The sequence below is a fragment of the Saccoglossus kowalevskii genome, chromosome 4, assembly GCF_978046115.1.
Source record: "Saccoglossus kowalevskii chromosome 4, keSacKowa6.1, whole genome shotgun sequence".
NCBI classification, from domain to species: Eukaryota; Metazoa; Hemichordata; class Enteropneusta; family Harrimaniidae; genus Saccoglossus; species Saccoglossus kowalevskii.
Window position 1 is genome coordinate 31,043,745 of NC_140644.1, and position 21,927 is coordinate 31,065,671.

General features: G+C 34.8%; 1 protein-coding gene across 1 annotated transcript in view; it reads left to right on the plus strand.

Annotated features, from left to right (window-relative positions):
* The window catches only part of LOC100370723 (cGMP-dependent 3',5'-cyclic phosphodiesterase-like), an 87,896-nt gene extending 73,428 nt beyond the window's left edge, over positions 1-14,468 (plus strand). Inside the window, exons 17-31 of the mRNA XM_085498062.1 lie at positions 2,045-2,105; positions 2,557-2,673; positions 3,267-3,308; positions 3,517-3,590; positions 4,156-4,233; positions 4,370-4,492; positions 4,739-4,932; positions 6,157-6,244; positions 6,370-6,417; positions 6,678-6,752; positions 7,865-7,964; positions 8,137-8,249; positions 8,397-8,435; positions 8,768-8,874; positions 9,242-14,468. Coding sequence (XP_085354188.1) covers positions 2,045-2,105; positions 2,557-2,673; positions 3,267-3,308; positions 3,517-3,590; positions 4,156-4,233; positions 4,370-4,492; positions 4,739-4,932; positions 6,157-6,244; positions 6,370-6,417; positions 6,678-6,752; positions 7,865-7,964; positions 8,137-8,249; positions 8,397-8,435; positions 8,768-8,874; positions 9,242-9,476 — 1,494 coding nt within the window. The 3' untranslated portion in view covers positions 9,477-14,468. The remainder of the gene's footprint in view (positions 1-2,044; positions 2,106-2,556; positions 2,674-3,266; positions 3,309-3,516; positions 3,591-4,155; positions 4,234-4,369; positions 4,493-4,738; positions 4,933-6,156; positions 6,245-6,369; positions 6,418-6,677; positions 6,753-7,864; positions 7,965-8,136; positions 8,250-8,396; positions 8,436-8,767; positions 8,875-9,241) is intronic.
* Positions 14,469-21,927: the final 7,459 nt, after the last annotated feature.

A 21,927-nucleotide genomic window follows, 5' to 3' on the forward strand; every position in this document is an offset into this window, starting at 1 on the left:
ACAGCGGAGCTATCTCAGCCGATAGGCTGCTTGTTAAATGAATAAATTATCAATTACAGCAGCAAAGATATTTTAGTCAGTTTGTTTGATTGATACAGTGGCCAGGACTCAATGTGTGTTGGGGATGGCGGCTCTTGAGGCTGTGATACCAGAGTCAGTACAGACACGTACAGAGAGACCTCATCTCTTCAGACTGTTGGTTTGGTGGGTGGTAATCGATATATATCATTTGATATATTCCTAAGTCGTTAACAACACACCTTAATTCAATTTTGCCTAAGGAGTCACCACCTAGTTCTCTTGTTGACCTTTGTTTATATGGAATAGTGGAGTCTTGACTCATTATCATTTCAGGAATGGTTTGATGCCATTTATGTTTAATTTATATGCGAAAGATCCTATTTCAACAGATGTACATTGAAATACTTGCAGACAGCATGTCTTGCAGACGTGTTTGCAGCAAGAGGTGTTACATCTACAGCTTGGACCAACTATTAATGATAGACAAAGTGTCAACTGTTAGAGCACGGTCAACCACATTGTGCTGCAGCCGCTGACAAAGTTGCTCAGCCAAGTTATTTGATTATAGGATCTTGTTGAAGCTTAGCTAGCAGACTGTCTTGAGAAATCATGCATACCTGTTAAGATACCATGGCCAACTACCCAGGGTGATGCATCGTTCAGTGTGATGAGACTAAAGAAGAGGTGTCTTTTAGCGCAATGGACAAACAGTGAGACATTGTATGTCTGGAGGCATACACAATACAAATATCTAATGTCCATTGCTTGGGAGATATTTACAGTACTGTATTACATATTGCGATAAATACATGAATGTGTTGCATATGCAAGACCGGGACCAAAATTCAATGTTGAAATTCAATTGTATATAAATATATATAGATATATAGATATATATATATATATATATATATATATACGGTAATAGAGGAATTAATACACAACTACATGAATATTGAAACTCGACAGCACTGTTTTGTAAGGTACAAGTACCTCACTCATCAGGAGCTTTATGTTTAAACATAATATATATATATATTGTGGTCACAGTAGAAGGACCATGGTGTACGTAATGTGGCTGATTCGTATATTAAATATCTCTTGTGACCTGTTGGAGCTCCCAGTAAAAATTTCTGATTATCTTTTGTCATTATTTGTGCTATTGCATGTAAACTGGTATATCCAGAATTTTGCAGCAGCAATATGCTATATGTAGCTTGTGGTCAAATGGAGGTAATTTTCTTGTCTTGTCTTGTTTGACTTTGACTACTTGACTTCTTGTTGGCAGGTTCACTTTTATTTTTTGCACCTTCTCACCTTGCAATTTAGATGTTGTTTGACAGCTAGCAAAAAGTTTAGGCTACGCTCACCATTGCCAGCGCCGTTTGTTAGGACGTCTCAAACACTTAGTCAATTTGAGTAGTATCTTAATACAACTAGGTGCCATTAATCTCACACCAACTTACTGTTATCTGTGTTTGAATTTCACATAATAGTGGATTCAAATTAAGATACCAAAATGTACCCACAATCACGAGTTCACTGTATAACTAGGAAGACTCGAGTATTCTTTTGTGGTGAATATGTTCCATGAAGCACATACCTTAACATTCCGAAAGCCATACAAATGTTACTCCATACATTACGTGTTGCTATGGGTGTCAATGTGTTAAATGTGGCAGTATAGTGTTTATTATTGCCCTTAAGTGATGCATGTCCATGTTTGTTTTTTACTCCAGTAAATTGTAATTGCAGAAACAAATTCTATTGTTTGTTTTAGTGGTACTTCTATTTCTATCTAGATTCTAGGTGAAGTTTGTATCCCAATTATTCAGGGTCACATGAAGCACACACCTTAATACCTTAATTTTACTTTATACATTATTGGAAGCATGCATCACTATGGGTGTTAATGTGTTAAATGTGGCAGTATTGTTATTATTTATTGCTCTTAAGTGATGCATGTCCATGATTATTTGTTTATTCTGGTACTTTTACTGGTACTTCTATTCTTTCTGTCTAGGTTCTGGGTGAAGTTCGTATCCCAATTAATCAGGGTATTGCAGGTCATGTAGCAACATCAGGTATGCCATTGTGTGTGTTGTTAATTACATTTTGACATGTGTATAGTTGCTCACTCATTTTGTTTGTAGATTGCAGTAATTTAAATTATTGGTATTATTCTCAATTTGCAACATCTCATAGCTGCATTGTCTTTAAGGTAGAAGAAGCATACTCATAATATTTTACAAAGCTCGTCATAAATCACATGATAATATACATTGATTTATTATGTAGAGTCATTGAGATATAGATTTCAGCAGACTTTTGCTTGTTATATACATTTTCACAATAGCTGTTTTTAGGTTCTATTCAGTCACAGAGTTTGTGTGATGATTGTAGAGAAAGTGTACATGCAGATAAGAGACAAGTAGCAAAGGTCATATCAGAAGTGATAGAAATCTGTAAATTTGAATCATTTGATTAGGTTTGAAATATACTCATCATATGCAATTGTACTATTTCCACATTCAGGTAGAATCTTAAACATCAAAGACGCTTATTCACATCCACTGTTCTACAGAGGTGTAGATGAAACGACTGGCTTTAGAACTAGGAATATACTATGCTTTCCAATCAATGATGAATCAGGTAATCTCACCAGTAAATATATCATCGAGTATTATGATGCATTGTTTACAAAATACTTAGGGCTCAATTATTCTCAGATTTTATTAAAAAAAATTAATGATTGCTAAAACACATTGATTTAAAACCTAGTGATTGTTAAAATTTACAACATAATGTATTGTTTGTTTCACAAACTAGTGAATTAAAAATAAGATAAGATAAGATTGAATATCTTTCCTCCTTACAGTTATTTTTGTACTCCAGTTTGAGTGAGAAAAGTGTGTCATACCTTTTGCTGCTGTAACTTGATCTTGTTTTGTGAAGAATGTTACATTGAGGGCGCTGTTTCAATATTTGACAACATCAGATAATCAACTAAGCGTGAAATATAGATGTACTATGCAAGAAATGCTGACACATTTTTTGCATGGATTTCTGTATGTTGAGTTGTAAGAATTGCCTGTTTTTAGGTAGTAACAAAGGCAAACTATAAACCGATTACTGATATCAAATGTCAGTTTTCCTACAAACTGTGACAATATATTGCCCACAGTTATATCCAGTACTTGATTCTACAGGTTATAGTAATGTTTAGTTTCATTTTGCCTTCACAGGGAAAGTTATTGGAATAGCTGAACTATGCAATAAAATAAATGGTAAGTACACTGTCTGACAAATGTGTTGCATTGTATTGTCATTATCAATTTGATACAGGGAGTAGCTACAGGTGGAAGGTATTTGGATATAAATACTCTAACCGAGCTATAGTAAGAGTACTCCAAGGTGGCAACTCTATATATTGTCTCTGTAAATTTCCGATTGGATATAATTATGACCTAGTGATTATTGTTAACATATTTACAGCTCCGTATTTTGGAAAACATGATGAAGAAGTTGCACTTGCCTTCTCTGTCTACTGTGGGATTAGCATTGTACATGTAAGTAGACTTTAGCAAATATAGTCCCACATGCTACGCATAAATGATGCTTAATATTCTAACATTTTGGAGAATTACAGATGACCTTCATCAGAGGCTAAAATATGGTTATCAATATGGTCATTAAAACAATAATAAGATTAAAATGATATTTCAATATGAGCCTAAGTGGTTACTATGTGTTCCATGCACAAAGCTTGTTCCATCGATGCTTAACTTATGCACCATGATCTAGACTTAACCTGATTTTGGCTGATCAGTGCATGTAGTATCATTTTTAATTTTAATAAATTACATTATGACACAGTTTCAAACCTCATTCTTAGACCACTTCCTAATATTTTGTAATGTCACATTCTGGAAATAGAGGAATACTCGTGATGTGGATGGATTAATAAAATTGATGATTTATAACCTGAATTATATGTTCCCAGCAGCGTGAATTTCATCACATATTTAAATGTTAAAAACTTTACTGTACTTTATTTTACTTTTACTGGAAATGCATATTCACTGTCAAATTGACTTTAATTTGTATCTAAAAATTCACTGATTATTCTTTCAGAGTTTGATGTACAAGAAGGTTAAAGATGCACAGTATCGCAGTAAACTGTCAAATGAACTGATGATGTATCATATGCAGGTATTGCTATAGTTCCCAAATAACATCTCTTGAAAGTTGTTGCAACCAAAACAATAGCAGGATGAATTTAACTATACACTGACATTTTTTTCATCAAGTTGAATTCTGATTTGTTTGGTCATTCATTGTGTTTCAGATCAGCTGCGATGAACTGCAACAATTGATAGCAGCAGATATCCCGAAACCCGAAACATTCCTTGCTGATATAGCCCAGTATAGCAGTATACCACGTGCAGTTCCTGAATCGGAAACACCCTTGGTAATTACTTTCTTACCATTATGAACAACTTTCCAATTTTTGCAAGTTGTCCACATGTGCCACAAGAATTGATAATTTAATTTATGAATGAGTAATAAATAAATATATAAGGTATTGCATTGTATGTCCCTATTACTATTTCAATGTCAGAGTAATAGATTCTCTTTACACTTACACTAGTACATGTGAATCGTTGGCTTAGCTGTTGACACCTACAATGTGTATTTTTCATTCCACCTATTACAGGCTTGTTTGAGTATGTTTGAAGATATGGGACTTATTAGAAGGTGGCGCATCAACAAGGGGACGTTAGTCAAATTCTGTCTGAAGGTGAAACGAGGCTACCGAGACCCACCTTACCATAATTGGTATCACGCATTCTCTGTTGGACATTTCTGTTATCTTCTGTATAAACAATTAGACAACATGTCAATGCTAAAGTAAGTTGTGACATACATGTAAGTTGATGTTTTTAGTCCATGTTCGGACGAAGTCCGAAAACGGGGACTTATAATTCGGTCTCCGTGCGTGCGTGCGTCCGTCCGTTCGGAGTCATATCTCAGAGTCCCTTGGATCGATTTCGTTCATTCTTTGCATGTGTCTAGTACCTTATGTGGGACATATGCACATGCAGTGGTTTAGCGATTCAATTCGAAATGGCCGACTGGCAGCCATCGTGTTTTTTGAAAATGTTGTATTTTGGACATGCTTTGTCAGTTTTCATTCAAACTTGGTACATAGATTATACATACATGGATACATGTCCATGATGATTTATTTCACAATTGGATCAAAGATGGTCGACTGGCAGGCATCTTGTTTGTTTTTTTATGCGATATCTTGGACGTGCTCTGTCAGTTTTCATTCAAATTTGGCACATACATGTACTTTATACATGTTAGGATGCATGTCCATGACAAAATCTGGTCAAGGATGGCCGATTGACAGCCATCTGACTTTTTGGCCTTACTACTATATTTCCACAATTTATGTACCATTTTCATTCGTATTTGGCACATACATCGGACATATCAGTGTGTTTCATAATCAGATCAAAGATGGCCGAATAAGGACTGTTTTTATTTTTGGCCATATTACTACTACACGGAGCACGTGTTTTGATGTAAATAAACAATCTGTTGTATACACCCCTTGGAACTCAAGTTTCAAGGACATGGTCGAGACAACCTCTCTGCTTTAATATGACGAGCACGAAAAAAACTTTCAAAAATTTAACGGGGACTGTGTCATTTTCAATGACTTGTTACTGATGTTCTGTGTCTGGAACACATTTTGAGGGTCAAAAACAGGTCATGTTGCTCTCTCGCTTACTTGGCAGGTATTTGCATCTACCGGTAAGATCTATTTTTGAGCCTCTCCCCATTGCTTTCTATATATTAGGTCATATTTCAAAAATGTTGTTTAGTTAATGAAAAAATAGTTTGTTGTGGAAATTTTGATGGTTAATCTTCATTTTTGTGAAATCATGCTTCAACATATATCTCAAAATGTAAAATTATGAATATTTTCAGGTAGCACCCCCCCCCCATTTTTGGGGGGGGGGTGATGAAATGTGCCCAAATGTCACTAATGGCCTTAAGCAGAATAATGAAGTGAAAGTTTGATCACATCTATTGATAGTTTTCTTTTGTTCTTTCTTTCAGTGAGATTGAAATTCTTGGATTGTTTGTTGCTAGTTTATGTCATGATTTAGATCACAGGGGAACAAATAATAGTTTTCAAGTACAATCAGTAAGTATTGTTTAACTGGTTCACTGACAATACCCTCTCATACTTACAATGAAATCCTTTATGTCATGACTTATCCAAATTACATCCCAATAAAAAAAAGTTTTGACGATCACATTTTTTTTTAGGAGTCAGTGTTAGCTTCTTTATACAGTTCAGAAGGTTCTGTTTTAGAGGTAAGAGTCAACAGTTATCTGAACACTACAACAGTCTTTTATTATTTTCTGCTTAATATAACAGGAAACATAGTTGTTGCACATATTTACAATTAAAGAGCAAAAAACACTTAGTTGTGTAACAAGTATATCCGTGCAGGAAAACTAAACTTTATTATTTAGTAATTTCCTAGTAAATAACCTCTGTCTACTAAGCTCTTAAAAAATGAGTGCATAATATCCCAATATGAAGTGTATCTATGCAATTGTTTACATTTCAGAGACATCACTTCTCACAAGCTCTGTGTATTCTCAATACTGAAGGCTGTAATATCTTTGAGAACATCACTTCAAAGGTAAGTAGTTGTATTTTAAATGTTAGTATATGCATTGTCCTACACTAATCCCACACTGTAGTTATTTAACGCTCTCAATGGTGCATGCAATGTGTGCTTGATAGTTCTGGCTGCTGTGTCCATAATCGGTCAATCAATCAGTCGGTCAACATCAGGCTTTTGCATGTAATACAAGGAACTCTATTATTAGGCAAATATATTGTGTAATCCAAAGGGGTTTATTTAAAGTACCTTTGAAAGCTAACTGCAAGAGGGCATGATTTCTGGCAATCAGCTGGATGTGAGGGTTGTGAGTTACCATTATCTTAAAAATTGGCCATAGGCTGAGATATTCTGAAAATGGCCATTTTGCCAACAACAATGTGATTTAGTGTTTGAAGTGTGTAGAATGTTTTTTGTTTATAACCATAAACAGGTAATTGATATGAATGACCTTTGTTACCAGGTTAGTTTGAGATCACAGTATAAAGTAGTTCCTAGCTAATACATTGTAGTCTTCATTTCTGAAAAACGGTCAGCTGTATACTCACTACAAATGTACCTTTGGTGGTTCTTTCTCAGATTTGGTCATTTCATGATAATACCTTCAATTCTCTAGTATTTTATATGAAGACACCTTGGGTGGACCTCAATCAGATTTGTTTATTTTTTCTAATTTTAGTCAATATTTGTTATCGTTTTTGAACACTAACTTAAAATAGCTAGCCTGTTTGTCTTGATAATTTATATGTAGGTACCTTGATAACTTTCTGTAGAAAAAAATATTTTTGACGTTTTTTTGAACACCACGAGCCGATTGTTTCGATATTTCATATGTCCACTCTCATTCTTTCTTTCTCATTATGCATCTAAACAGCTGAGTTATATTAGCTCACAGGCTGCTTGTCATGTAATAATTTTTGTGATTTCAATGAGATAATATTTTTCTTAATTTTCAATAGCATTGTTTTGTATAATGTATTGTACATACCCTCAGTAGATCAAATTGTGAACTATTAGAAGAATAACAACACAAATTTACTTGTTTCAATTGAAATACAAAGTTCCTTTTAAGTTGGTGATCGAAATAAAAGCAAAACTTTACTGAAACCATCTGCTGTTAAAATTTGTAGGACTATCAAGAGGTATTGGACTTGATGCAAGAAATTATTTTAGCTACTGATTTAGCCCATCATCTACGCATTATCAAAGATTTGAAGAAAATGGCAGTGGGTAGGTCATAAATATGTCACTTAGAAGCTTACCATTGTAGACATTGATCGAGGATGTTCCCATATGTATTCTTTAATGCATCCATCAAAGTTTATGTAGGAGATGCTGCTTTTACTGAGGTTCTCTATTATGAGCTGTTGTGCACTGATGTTGTGTTGTTGTTTCCCCACAGAGGGTTATAAGAAGGAAGATCCACATTGCCATAAGCTGTTGAGATGTTTATTTATGACTGCCTGTGATCTATCAGACCAGACAAAGAACTGGCAAACAATAAAGAAAGTTGCTGTAAGTCATTTTACAAAATCATATTTCAACTCCATGTTAATTTAATGATGAAATAACATTATCACTTGATGTCGTTTTTCACAGATCTCATTCTCTGTCTTAGGTTATTCTTTATTTTTTATAATTTTTTTGGTTATTTTTTTCCAGGAAAACATTTATCAAGAATTTTTCAGACAAGGTGATCTGGTAAGATATGCATTAATTTTTTTTTTCAGTCCTAAATAAAACCCTATTGATCTAAATATAACCATTAGAGACTTTTCTGTACTTCACAAAAATAGCATAACATACAAATTCTATGAATGTACTTGCAATGAAGGAGGAATGGTATAGAGGCAACAAACCTATGCATGGTGTCATTGTTGACACCAGCAGCATCAACCCTGGTCAACCACCACATTTTTCTGGTTTCAAAAATTGAGTCACTTTTTCAATAAACATGTATTTGAAGTTAATAGATTGGGCTGGTTATGCATGTACTAAGTAAGATAAATACAATCATTATTGCATGTTTACAGGAGAAAGCTATGGGCAACAATCCAATTGAAATGATGGATAGAGAGAAAGCTTGTATACCAGAGTTACAAATCAATTTCTTGGATACTATTGCACATCCTGTGTTTCAGTAAGTATACATGTCTTTGTAATATAATGCTTGCCAGTTGTCATAAATATAGATGGCACAGCACATGTATTATATATGTGGGATCTCAAGCTTGGCCTATATCTGAGCAACTACATTCAGAGTGACATACCTCCAGACTTCTATCGGCAAGGAATCAGGTCTTGCCTTTTGAAAATGGCCTAGGAGCTAAAAATGCTCCCCTGAAGACAGTTACCTGAGTGATTCAAAATCAATTAGAATGGTAATGGATTGGGAGATGCATAAATGGCTCTTCTGGGTCTTGATTTTTGGGTAAGTGATTGGCGAGTGGATTATATCCATTCTAGAACTTATCACTAAATAGCACATTTTTTTGCATTTTTTTCAGAATTCTGGGACAACTATTCCCTGAAGCAATGCCATTAAATGATGCTGTTGAAAACAACAAGACCATGTGGAAAGAAGTCAAAGCTGAGACCCAGCGAAGAAAACTGAGTAGCACCAATTCATTGGATTTTTTTCGTCTGAAACTGGAAAGCGTGGAGAGAGGCATCATGAAAATGAAAAATGGAGAACAGTTTGATGATCAGGAGGAGAATGATGATGTCAATAATGGAAAGTAAATTTAGCAATGTTCAATTTAAAACTTTGTTCACAAAGGAGGCTTGGTTTGTACAGTTAAAAATTTTGTTCCTGCACTAAACATGCGTGCATGTGATAACAAGCAAAGACACTGTGCAATGTGATTTTTGTGCATAACAAGATGAAATGAACAAGTTTGGGCATTTTAAGAATGCCTTTTTTTAAAAACCAATCAAAGTTGAATTGCGTTATGACAAGATTATATTATTTACATATATATATATATATATAGCAGCAGTGATGACTGGTAGGCTGACTTCACTATGCTTACCACAAGGAATTTTCACACAAATACTCATTGCTATTATCCAGGTTAGGGAAAGGGGTCAAAAAATGACAATGTGGTTAGTACAATGCATGTTGTATTTTGAAATTATTCGCAATAATTTATTTGTTGGCTCTGTCCCCACTATTAACACACTTTCAGATTTGAGATGTGATTTTGAACTTGTATTTGACTGAGGTTGGTATACAATTCCGTTTTAGTTTGTGTTCCATTACAGTGCGTGATGATTAACCCTTTGAACACCCTATTTTTTCTACCAAATGCAAAACATTTTTCATTGCCTGCAGATCTCAATCAAAATGTTTGAAAACTATCCAGAAAGCTGGCTCTCATAAAGCCTTATTAGGGCCTTGGAATCATTATTTAAATTTTTGATTGTCTTAGTAAGTGGAAATTGTGGGAAATACTTAAACAGTCATTTTCCAATGATTTTCAGCATGTATGGATGTTTGCGATTATTTTGGTTTCCAATTTTCATTGTATATTAATTTGCTAGAACTTTTAACTAAGTTATGTTAACACGAGCTGATTAAAAAAGATTTACCTCTGACCCAAGAAATTCAGAACAACTATCACCCTGCCACAAAATGTAAATCACATCGTCAGTGTGGTAAGCTCAGATGGGGACAGGCTACTTTAAAAATAGCATCCGCTTCAAAGGCAGACTGATGTGCTGCTGAGGTTGGGGTTAAAGTCTGTGTTTCACATTAAAAATCAAAATTGAAGTTAATTAATTGTAATAAATGCACTCATTTGTCACTTGTAAGTTACAATGCCAAAATGGTATTCATTTATTTGTTATTTTCCAGCCTTCACACAATGCCAAAGTCTTTCGAAAACTTCAGAACCTTGATATTTCCTAATTGGTTGTTAACAAAAACATATTTCACGTTTCATGAAATGTATTTATGTTGTTTGTATTATCCACAAGGATGTGTTGGTTAAAAGCACCTTGCAACTAACTTCATGTTGTTGTGGATTGCATTGTTAGTCTAAAATGTAAACATAGTATAGTTTCATGTGAAGGGCAAAACTGTTAAAGTTGAATTGTCTCTGCCAAACTTAGTTAAAGCTTTTTCAATTTTGAGCTTTTGAGCTTTCGTCCAAAAATCAAATCAGAAATTTACAGCATTCCCAAATTATACTGATCGAAACCTGACACATTGCACTGTTTATTGGTTAAGTTATTTATTGTTTTCACTTCAGTAAATCCTGTCAGGCATGGCTGTTTGAATTCTGCTTTGGGAGTACTAGTATGCTAAACACAACTAACCTAGGAATACGTAATGTTTGAAGTTTGCTAGTCTGCAGTGGTGACATGAGTAAAATATTTGTTCTATAAATTCAGAAGGCAGGGACCTAATGTCTCTACAGGAAACAACTCAAGAGTCTGATGTACATCTCAGTATAATGTTAAAAAAATAAATCACAATTAAATCTACCGAACTATTCCGTGATGTTTGGCTTTTGGCAAGATGGATATCTTGCTAATACCGTAGCTGATGCATTTATATAGTACACTATAACTTAACATGCCAAAGGCTTTAAGTAAAGAATTTTGCAGGCAATACTACTTTATCACATCAACAGTCTTAGCAATGTATGTTGTCTGTAATTTATAGAGTCAATATTGTGTGGCCTCCAATGTGTTAATGCTAATGTATATATCCATATTTGTACCCTTATCCTGCCTTGTGTCTCAGACTCCCACCTTACCATATACCTCATATTTATTACCAATTCCTTTACTCAAGGTCCAAATTGTTTTTTGTTTTGTTTTTTAATAAGACATCCCTCCTTCTTGTTTCCTACCCAGTACTTAATATTTTAAAGTTTATATTATCCGTATTATTTTCTTGTCATTAATTTTTAATTGTAATTATTGTAATTTGCATGACAAGTACTATTGTAAATGAAATAGGGATCGCTGCCCATGTTAATATGTAAGATAAACTTTTTATTGCCTTGTTATCTCTTTATTTAAAGGTGGACAGGGGCACTCAATGAATTTATATTTATTTTTTGATTTATGTTATAATAATTCTATCAATATTATATTTCAGTATGTTGCCATGACTATGTATACTGAATTAATGCTAATTTGAATTCAAAAGAAAGACATTTCGTACATTTATGTTAATATTATTTACATTTGTTTCTATTTAACCATGAACTGCATTGAAATCTTGATGTAACATAGTCTTGTAGCTACTCGTGCACCAATCATAGGATTGCACAGCTTGATGCGACTTGACAAACTAAATTTATAATTAAAACCCACTGCCCTGATTAACAGCCGCAAATAATACCTCAGGCTTTCAATAACATCCTAAGTGAGTGCAATACTACTACACATATGTTTGTTTTAACCGCTTCATCACAGCTGTTGCTATCAACAATTTCATTTCAGCAAGTTATTATTTATTAACTAACATACATGTATAGTCATATAATATTTACAGTGACAACCGAATCTTAGCTTTATGCAGCATGATTATTTTACCTTGCCCATATCATTAGATGAAGGGAAAGATATATGGGATGGTATATGGACAAATTCGGTTCTCATTGTTGTTTCTTTGATAAACTCGATAATTCTTATCTGATCATCTTCAAACTTGGATGTCATATTAATCAGTATAAAATCTTGCAATTGATTAGTATAATTCATTTAGATATTTGTGAAAATGTAAGCTAAAATTGTTGAACAATTTGTATCTGATCATCTTTAAACCAGAGAGTCTCATAAATTACTATAAAATATCTACCAAGTTCAATTTTGGTGTGACTTGCATGTATAATTTTTAAAATATACAATGAACATATGGCTAAAATAAAATATTTGTTAGACCTTTAAACTTTTGTTTTGATATATTGCTATACTATTTGGGAACTTTCATGCGATGTTATTTTATAAGGGACCTTGAATAAAATATAATAAATGTATTATCAAAGTTACAAAACATTATTAATACATGTCCCATGAATTAAATTCCGTCATTTTATTCATCTCATTTTCTCAGATGTACAAGAACTGATATTTCTCAAACTTGGTATATAGTTGATACAATAAGATTTACATTTGCTCCAGATTTATTTTTGACTAGATTTAAAATGTCTAATTGTAAAAATAGCCTTAAAAGTGTGCAGCATTATCCTAAGTTCATTTTTGTTCAAACTTAGAATAATGGTTGTCTAGCAGCCATTTTCTTTGACTCACTCACTCACTCTGGCAATCCAAGAATTTCATTCACAGCAAAGTACTGGTACATGCACAAAACAGAGCATATAAATTGTTGTACTTTAAAATACAAGAACAAAAGGGGGCTGTGAAATTCTCATCTTCATGAAGTTAAATAATCCCTATACTTATTCCCATTTTTAATACAAAGATTTGTTGATGGGCAAGGTTATTATAGTTTAGCTATGTATGATGTAATAAAACATAGTAAAGCCATGTAGTGGGATATCAAGATATCTCTTTTTGCTAATGCAGATGACAGCCATGATGATGTGTTAATACACTTTGACTCATCAAGCTAGGGTTTGTCAGTCCTGGTAGTCAAGCATGAACATGACGTAATTTTTTATACTCTGTATCGTACATAATCCCTGCACTCATCAACTTCATTGACTACCCTCATGTTTCTTTAATTAACCAGCAATACAGAATTTAAATTTTATAACTTTTTTTTTTTAAATATGCATTTTATATGTACATATTTTTCACTGATACTGGTGAATCTTTATGACAGTCACGTCATGTGCATGTCTTTCTATTATTTTAAGAACTGTCATTTTCAACAATTATGTAATTCATATATACTAACTATAGTGTGTGATCTCAGTTCACTGGTTTGTGAAGCAAAGAATACATTCTATTTTTTAATTTTAATATTAGCTATGTTTTAATTTGTGCCAAAAAAAATGAATTTACTTCTCGACTAATTAAATTATTCAATTCAACAATAAGATATATGTTCAATGTGTAACATTTATCAAATAATTCTTTTGAATACAATTTTGATTTTGATCTACAAACATTTTCCAATTCTGTCGTACATGGCGCACTTTACTGGTACTCAAAAATGAGATTTCAAACAGGCGCAAAGCAAAACCTTTTTTTTCAGGCTTAGTGCATATACCTATCAGCAAAAATAAAATCTACCTTATAATTAAGTTTTGTACAGTATCACATTGAGTTGTATATTCTTTTCAAAATACAAGTTCAGAGGAAACTTGGAGAAACGTGCAAAGATGTTTTTTTGAACTTCATATAATTGTACTGTAAAGACTATCAAGAGTGCCAATGGTCTTTGATGGCAGTCACACATGACAACCTATGAACTTGATTTTTGAGAATTGATACGTCAAATGATTTTATGTCACTTAATTACATTACCGTAAAATCTGTATTAGAAGCCGCATCCCTAATAGAAGTCGCACCCATTCTTTTTGAATGTTTGAGAACCAAAAATTCATCATTTCTCATATGTGTAGATGCTCTAATAGAAGCCGCATCCCCTCTGTTGCATTGTACCATTTTAATAGAAGCCGCAGCTTCTAATACAGATTTTACATTATTAACTATAGAGACATATCACTTTACCCACACTTGCTATATAGTTCATCTGAAAATATCTTTATGCATTTGCAATAAAAGCTTTCTTTCCTGTTGATTTAAAAACTTTTTTTTTTTGTTTTAACTTGTTTCTCAGGTCAACAATTTTACGTATAGTTGTGTGTATTTTAGGTGCCAAGCACATTCAGGGTTATATAACATTAAAAATAGCGCTGTGGAAACATTTATTTGCTTTCCCCTCGTATCACTACACCAATGGTCATTGTACAGATGTTAACTCATTCGTTCATCCAAGATGTATTTTATCACAAAGAACATTTTAAAAATAGTTATTTTTGACTGGTAATATAGTAATAAAAATGTAATTAAAAAAATACAGTCACACTTATTTGAATTTATTATTAATGAATAAAAGACGTTCTGAGAAAAAAAATGTTTCATGAGAAATGAGTCTTTTGGTTAGAACAACATATTTGTAACTGCGAAATATTGAAGAAAACTATAATAACAGCATGAAATAACTGAAGAAAACCTCCCAGCAAGGCAGAACACACAACTTTCTAATAGACTTGAGCCGACTGAATCGGTACATCCCAGCAGGTCATTTCAGAATGGAAACGCCAGTCTATGCACACAATTGTGTACACTCAGACAACTACCTAGTGTCACTAGATCTAAAGAGGTGCATACAGATTCACTGGATCTGTCTAACACTGTAGTAAATAAGAAACCTTACTCCCACCACTATTAATCTTTTTGAATTGAATAACGCTGCAAAACAAAAGACAGTATCCGGTCTATAAAGGTTTTATCATATACCTTATATGTGTAATTACAATGTTATCATGGCGTGACCTCGAACAATTTAGAATGAAGCGTTTTGTCTTGATAGATGAAAACCGAGCGCACATGGGCGGGCGTGATACGGGAAAATATTGCCCTGATGTGAGGGCGCACTTCCCATGGCGTTACAAGGCGGGCTATACGAGGTGGTACGGTAGTACTGTAAAATATTTTATTTTAGCTGGAATTAATATTCACTGAAAAGGCTTTTGGGTGTTTTGTATGGAATTTATTTTCACTGATTTTTGACAAGTTGAATGTAAAATACAGGAAAAAGGTATATTCACTAGATTTTATTTTCATTGAATCATTCTTTCAGCGAAAATTAATTCCAAGCGAAAATAAAGTATTTCACAGTATATGAACCCCCCCCCCCCCCGATTAAAACATGTCGGATATAAAGGTGACCAGACATAAGATTGTGCGGCTAACACGATGCGGTCTTACAGATTACTGTGATCAAATAAATCTGATCGCTTAGACTGACCTTTATACAAGACGTATCATCTGGGGCAGCAGTGGTAATCAATCAATCAACAATAATGTTACAAATCTTATTTTTTGTGTAAGGTTGCTCATCTGAATTTCATGATTAACTATTACACTAATTAATATCAAATCAAAAACCCAGAAATCGGCGTCAATTATTGCAATTAAGTCACAAAAATGAAAGGTTATGTTAGAGTTTTATCATGTTTTTCAATTTATTAATGCAATCATGTAATTAATTTACCATTAGGCTAAACTAAAACATTCAAGTCAGTAGCAAGAAATAGAAACAAATGTATCATTTATAGTAAAGTTGATTCTTTGAACACATATATTGGAAACAATTTCCAAATTGGCCTGGTTTGTTTAGGGAGAATACAAGCCACAAGACATTTTGTCAAAATCAGGTAAGGACCACCAGTTAAACGCACACGTTAAGTCAAAGAACACGTTAAACGTAAAACAGTTCACACGTTTCATGGTTTTTATAAGTGCTAAGATTAGGTTTACAGTAAAACTTGCTACGTTCAGTAAATCCGACAACCGTGATTTTCAATTCATGTAAATGATTAAGTTGTGTGCAATTATTTCGGATTCCGACAGTCATAATTTTGAATGTACCATTTCAATACAGCAAAACCATTCTGAAGTTGAACGAAATAGTTTGTTATTAATGTATCATCCACATCACAATAATGGTAAAAATAATAACTACCACGCACACTCACATGTCTACAAATAATGCCTGCCCCTGAATTTACACCTTTGCTGGGCGAATATTTAAAAATTCTTTAAAAAAAACAAAAAACATGAACAAGCATAAAAATATTGGAACTACTGCGAACACTATTTGCGTTTTCCCGCTTTTATATTGCCTGTATGTCACGTGACATGGACGATCCTGGCAATACGTCTCCCCACAGTCCCTCCACTGTGGGACTGTGGTCTCCCCTGTACTAGTGCGATATGACAGTCTCGGACGACTCATCGGCAGGTTTCCCATTGACTGACGAGCGTCGCACCAGGAAGTTATTTTGTTGACAGGTTTTCTTCAGTTATTTCGCGCTGTCATCATAGCTTTCTTCAGCGTTTCACAAATGCTAATATTATATTTAAAGGGGGGGGCGGTCATCGCGCCGCGTTCTGTTCGATATACGACTCATAGCGTGAAATTCGAACACGCTATGCGACGACCACCGCCCTTTATTCTGAACTCGTGCACGCCGGAGTGATGTCAGCATTTTTTTTTTATTTAATCCGAAACACAGACAATATTCTGCAGTTATGTAGTAATTTTCAATATTGTATTTAATATTGATTTAATTCAGCTTTGGGTGGTTTAGCTGGTGAAATGAATTCTTCATGGCAAAAGGTTTCTAGAAAGTGTTGTTAATTTATTACATATGTACTGTGGCATTCATAGTTATAACCCTGCTCAATAATATAGATTGTGACTGCAAAATTATTCAAATAAGATAAAATAAGAAGAAATAACTGCAAATTAGACATAAACGGCCTGTACAGCTCAAACTACTAGTAGAAACCACAGTGATGTACATGTGCCGTGACGTGCCTCTGCTATTTGTAATCTTTGTTTTCTTCATAAATTGAGTAACACATCTAACTCTCGTTTCTTTATTGATCAAAAAATTAAAAACACATCGTGTAGCTTTTTAAGCAACGAAAATCTGGATCGAAACGAGAAGTTTGAAAATCGACTGGCAGCGACTATTGGGGCCCGACAATATATTGCATATAAATAGAATAGATCGCCGGATTAACCAATCAATGGACAGTGTTTAAAATACGTCACTTCCCGTGACAAAAGTGGTGGACGACCTTTCTGGTGACCCCCCCCCCCCCCCGGTTTAGCTACGAGTAGAATCTTACCAATGGGTATGCGGGGCACCCAAGGGGTCTATTAATTAGGTTAAATGGGCAAGGGGCCCGTTTATTTTCAGGAATCAAAGTGATGTGTATCTTTTCTGTGTTGATATGTGGCAATTATAGGTTTATTTTACCGTGATTTTAATGAATTTTATCGAATGTACATGTAATAAGGGGTTGATTTTTCTTGTACTACGATTGTCAAGGTGATTTTGTATCCCGATCCGTGATTTTCACCAAAAGTTGGTGCCTATATAAATATTACGCAAATGAATTACAGTTATTAGGCAAAAATTATCAAGTCGTACCCAAAGGAACAATTATAACTGTTTTTTATCCCAAAAGAGAACAGATTAGTAAGCGAAACTGATCCAAAACTTGCTGAGTTAAAATCAAAATAAGTCATCAGTAGAGAAACGCATTCGTGTCATCCATCAGAGACCAATAATTCACAAAATGACGTAATATTTATCAAACCATCGTGTCACGTGTCTGCTTCTAACCAATTACATAGTATAATACTTCAATAACACGAGTGATCTCCGGGTGATATGTAATAAAAACGCAACGTAATGCACTCATGATGCGGTGTATTCACACTTTATTTTAACTCGCGAATACACCGCACCACTCGTGAAAATAACTTCCATGGCGTTCCGTCATAGTCTCATTGTGAAATTGGGTTTAAGGCGTTTATACACTCAAAGTCAAATAGACAGTGAAAGTTGAAACGAGCATTATATTCCCTGATTGGCTTTGTCGGTTGTTCAGTGGCCAATCGCATGCAAACATTTCGATGAGGACACGCAAACGTCCAAAATTAGGGAGAGGACATTGTGCAAAAAACAACTCGTATTAGTCAATATCGTCGTTAATCAAGTCTTCCGTCTTGTAGTGGTTTCTAGCCTTTTGAGTTCCACGAGAGAACATAAGCTGGCCAACGGGAATAATTGATGATAAGCCCAGTCTTTCATCCTTGCTAAAGGATGGGCAAACCATATTTGTTGTCAGTCATCTGCAATTCAGAAACTGAATGTTAAACGCCATTTCAAACGGTATATGTGCCCAGTTCCATGGTCATTACCCATTGTTTCAATTCCAAACATGTTTATACAAAGGATGTCCTGCAAGAGTTAACTGAACAGTCGATGGCCGTCTTTGTATCCAACAGGGAACGCATTCACGCGTTGGACGCACTTTTGACTGGACAATGATCCATTGAGTATACTTTGTAAAGTGACGAGTCGAAGTTGAACAATTATCCACAATTGTTATGTAAAGTGTCATTTAAATATTGTATATTCTGATTGGTGTTTTGTTTAACGGAGCATGGTTACACAGGGACTGTGGTTACACAAATGTACTACATGTGGAGATATTTTGCTATATTCATATACGACTAACGTAGGAACCATAAAAACAAACAGTACTGTAATAGAGTAATGTCGAATAAACTTCAAGTTCGTGTGTTCCATCTAGAACACTTTAGGTTTCTCATGTACGCTACTCGGAATTACTGGATAGGTTGACACAGTTCCTGTGGCGTCATGGGCGGCCTGTTTAAAGGTTAATTGTGGAAGAGCGTGCGATTTGTTTTATTAGTGCTTCATTTGTACATGCGATCGCCCAAAACAGTGACCACGAATTACACACACACATACCATAACGATTGTATACCAACAAGAAGAAATACATTAAAAGGCACGGTTACTAAAAGTACTCTTATTTCTACAAATGTTCTCAATAGAGAACACCGCAACGTGTGCGTGTCGCCTGGCTGTGCCATACTGTACAACCATGGAGGTAAAATACAGTCTGTCGTTTACCTCCACGCACAGTCCCTCTATAGGGACTGTGCTCCACGGTACAATCAATCGTTGGATGACGTCTAATTCTCAAATAATCATATTTCATTAACCAATAACCCTCTGTCTGAAAGGGATGCAACTGAATTGAATACAAAAAGTACATAGTACATGTATTCTGAAAAGTAGACAAATTATATATATAACAGTTATCTGCGGTTATATTGGTAACTTCAACAGTAAACAAAGGAGTAACAGGGTTTGTAATCCGGACTGGCACGTGCCGCTTGTAATTACCGGCACGTGGGGAGTCAATGTGAAGTTTTGCGTAAATACAGAGAGCTCCTCCCACCATCGCCACAACAATGGAAGTCTTTTCGTTTTAACAATGTCAACCATATTTCTATTTGGAAAAGACGTGTACAATGGTTTGCTTTGAAAAAAAACAATGCACGATTTGCGTTTGAATGACTAGAATTGAAAAGCGTTGCCTTGATGCTACTCACACCAAACCACATACATTGGCCAGTGTTAATGGTTCTACCACACACTTCCTGTTTTTACGTGCACATTCTTATGAAAATCAGTGGAGTGACTGTAGGAAAATACATTACTTCTGCCATGCTTCTGTCAACAGCTGTTGAAATAACGAGAAACCACACTTTTGCAATTTTCATGAGCAGCAGGTACAAGACAGCCACACCATACTGAACTATACTACAACTTCTAGTAGATCAAAAACTGTGTAGCCGTGTTACGACCATGCGTGTTGGAGAAGGTGATAACAAATACTAAGTACTGTTCATTTGCATTCGAATTTGCGGTGTACCACAGTGATAGAGCGACTGTGGGTGTACGAAACGTGTACCCTGACTGTTAAAGGAGAGGAAACCGCGAACTGAAATCATTGGCTAGCGCTCCATTTATAATAGTCTGTGCTGGATTCCACGTTTCGTACACCGCAAATTCGAATGCAAATGAACACTTATTATAACCACAAATACTATACGCGATATTTATATTCCGCAGTGTTCATTCCATGTTACAATAATTTGAATTATGTGAGCGCCCACGTGTGATGAAATTGAAACAAACAATTCAGCAGAATACGTACACTACACTATATATTTTTATCCCACACAAACTACAATATTTCGAATTCCATTGGACTCGAGTACCTATAATGTACTGGGGACCTCCATTTTATATGACATTGCAAGTGATCCGTAATTATGGCAACCTTGCGTATACAGCAGTTATATCAGAGTCGTCTGATGCAAACATAACTTTTGTATAATTACGATTTGTATATAACTACAATATTCCATAGTACAACACACGATTGACATTCAGATGATACATGTACGTGTGAAATGAGGCATATAGCGGGAATATAAACGTATAAAGCTTTTACTGCTTTTACAATAGTATAATGTATCGTGTCCTATAAATGGGCATGGTTTTTTTTTTGTTTAACTCAGGCAAGCCATGATACCTCGATTTTATAAATACAAACTGTTCGTAATTGTGTTAAATTCAAATTAAAACGGAGAGCTGCGATTGGCTACAACAATGACCAATGACCATGGCGGTCGACAACGCAGTCACCAGTCACGGTGAAGTGCAATGCACATTAGCTATATGATTGGTCAAACGGTTCAAATGCGGTAATTTTACAGTCATTGTAAACCGGGATATGTGAAAAATGACAGTATTCTCACGAACATCGTAATCCCCCGTATAAGAGGGCAATGAACAAGAGTGTCAGCATGATATAAGGGGGATGGGAGGGGTACAATTTACAAATGCTTAATTCAATTTTAAGAAAATGTGCAATATTCAGACATTTCAACGTTGATTGCCCATTAGGTCAACTTCCACGGACAGGTTTGTTTGGTGTCCTCACATGTTTGGTGCCCTCACACACAGTCAGGACTGTGCCTCACATAAGCAGGTTAGACGTTTTGCAGGTTGACTCGTGCATTGAAGAATATACACTGATTGCTCAGAGTAGCCACTCCTCCAAATCAGATTTCTCAAATTTAGCTGTAGTAGGTTTGCTGAACTCCTGTTACCAATATTGCATCATACAAATATGACGTCATATGTATAATAATATCCCACTCACAAATGCATAGTTATTCTCGCATCATAACAGTTTACAAGTACGACATGTCGGACAAAACATAAGACACTATACGTCTTTGAATAATAATGCAATCTGCCAAGCAAGTTCCCCTTCTGACGCCACAAGGTAAATTTCCGTACGCAAATTAGAAGCTAATGAGGAGCCTCGTTTTAAAATACACAAAAATAAAGTTGCTGTAGACTGAGTTTAAAACGCATTTTTAAAAATTAATAATATTTATGTATCAATGGATAATTTTAGGTGTGACAATAGCAGCCATTTCACAGGCACTTTAAGGCGAATTTGGTAACACACGGGGCGGCAAATACTGTTAATGATTATTTTGTTTGTGTAGATCCAATGACTGTGATGGATATCATAATGGTAGGTTTTAATAACATTTATGCATATT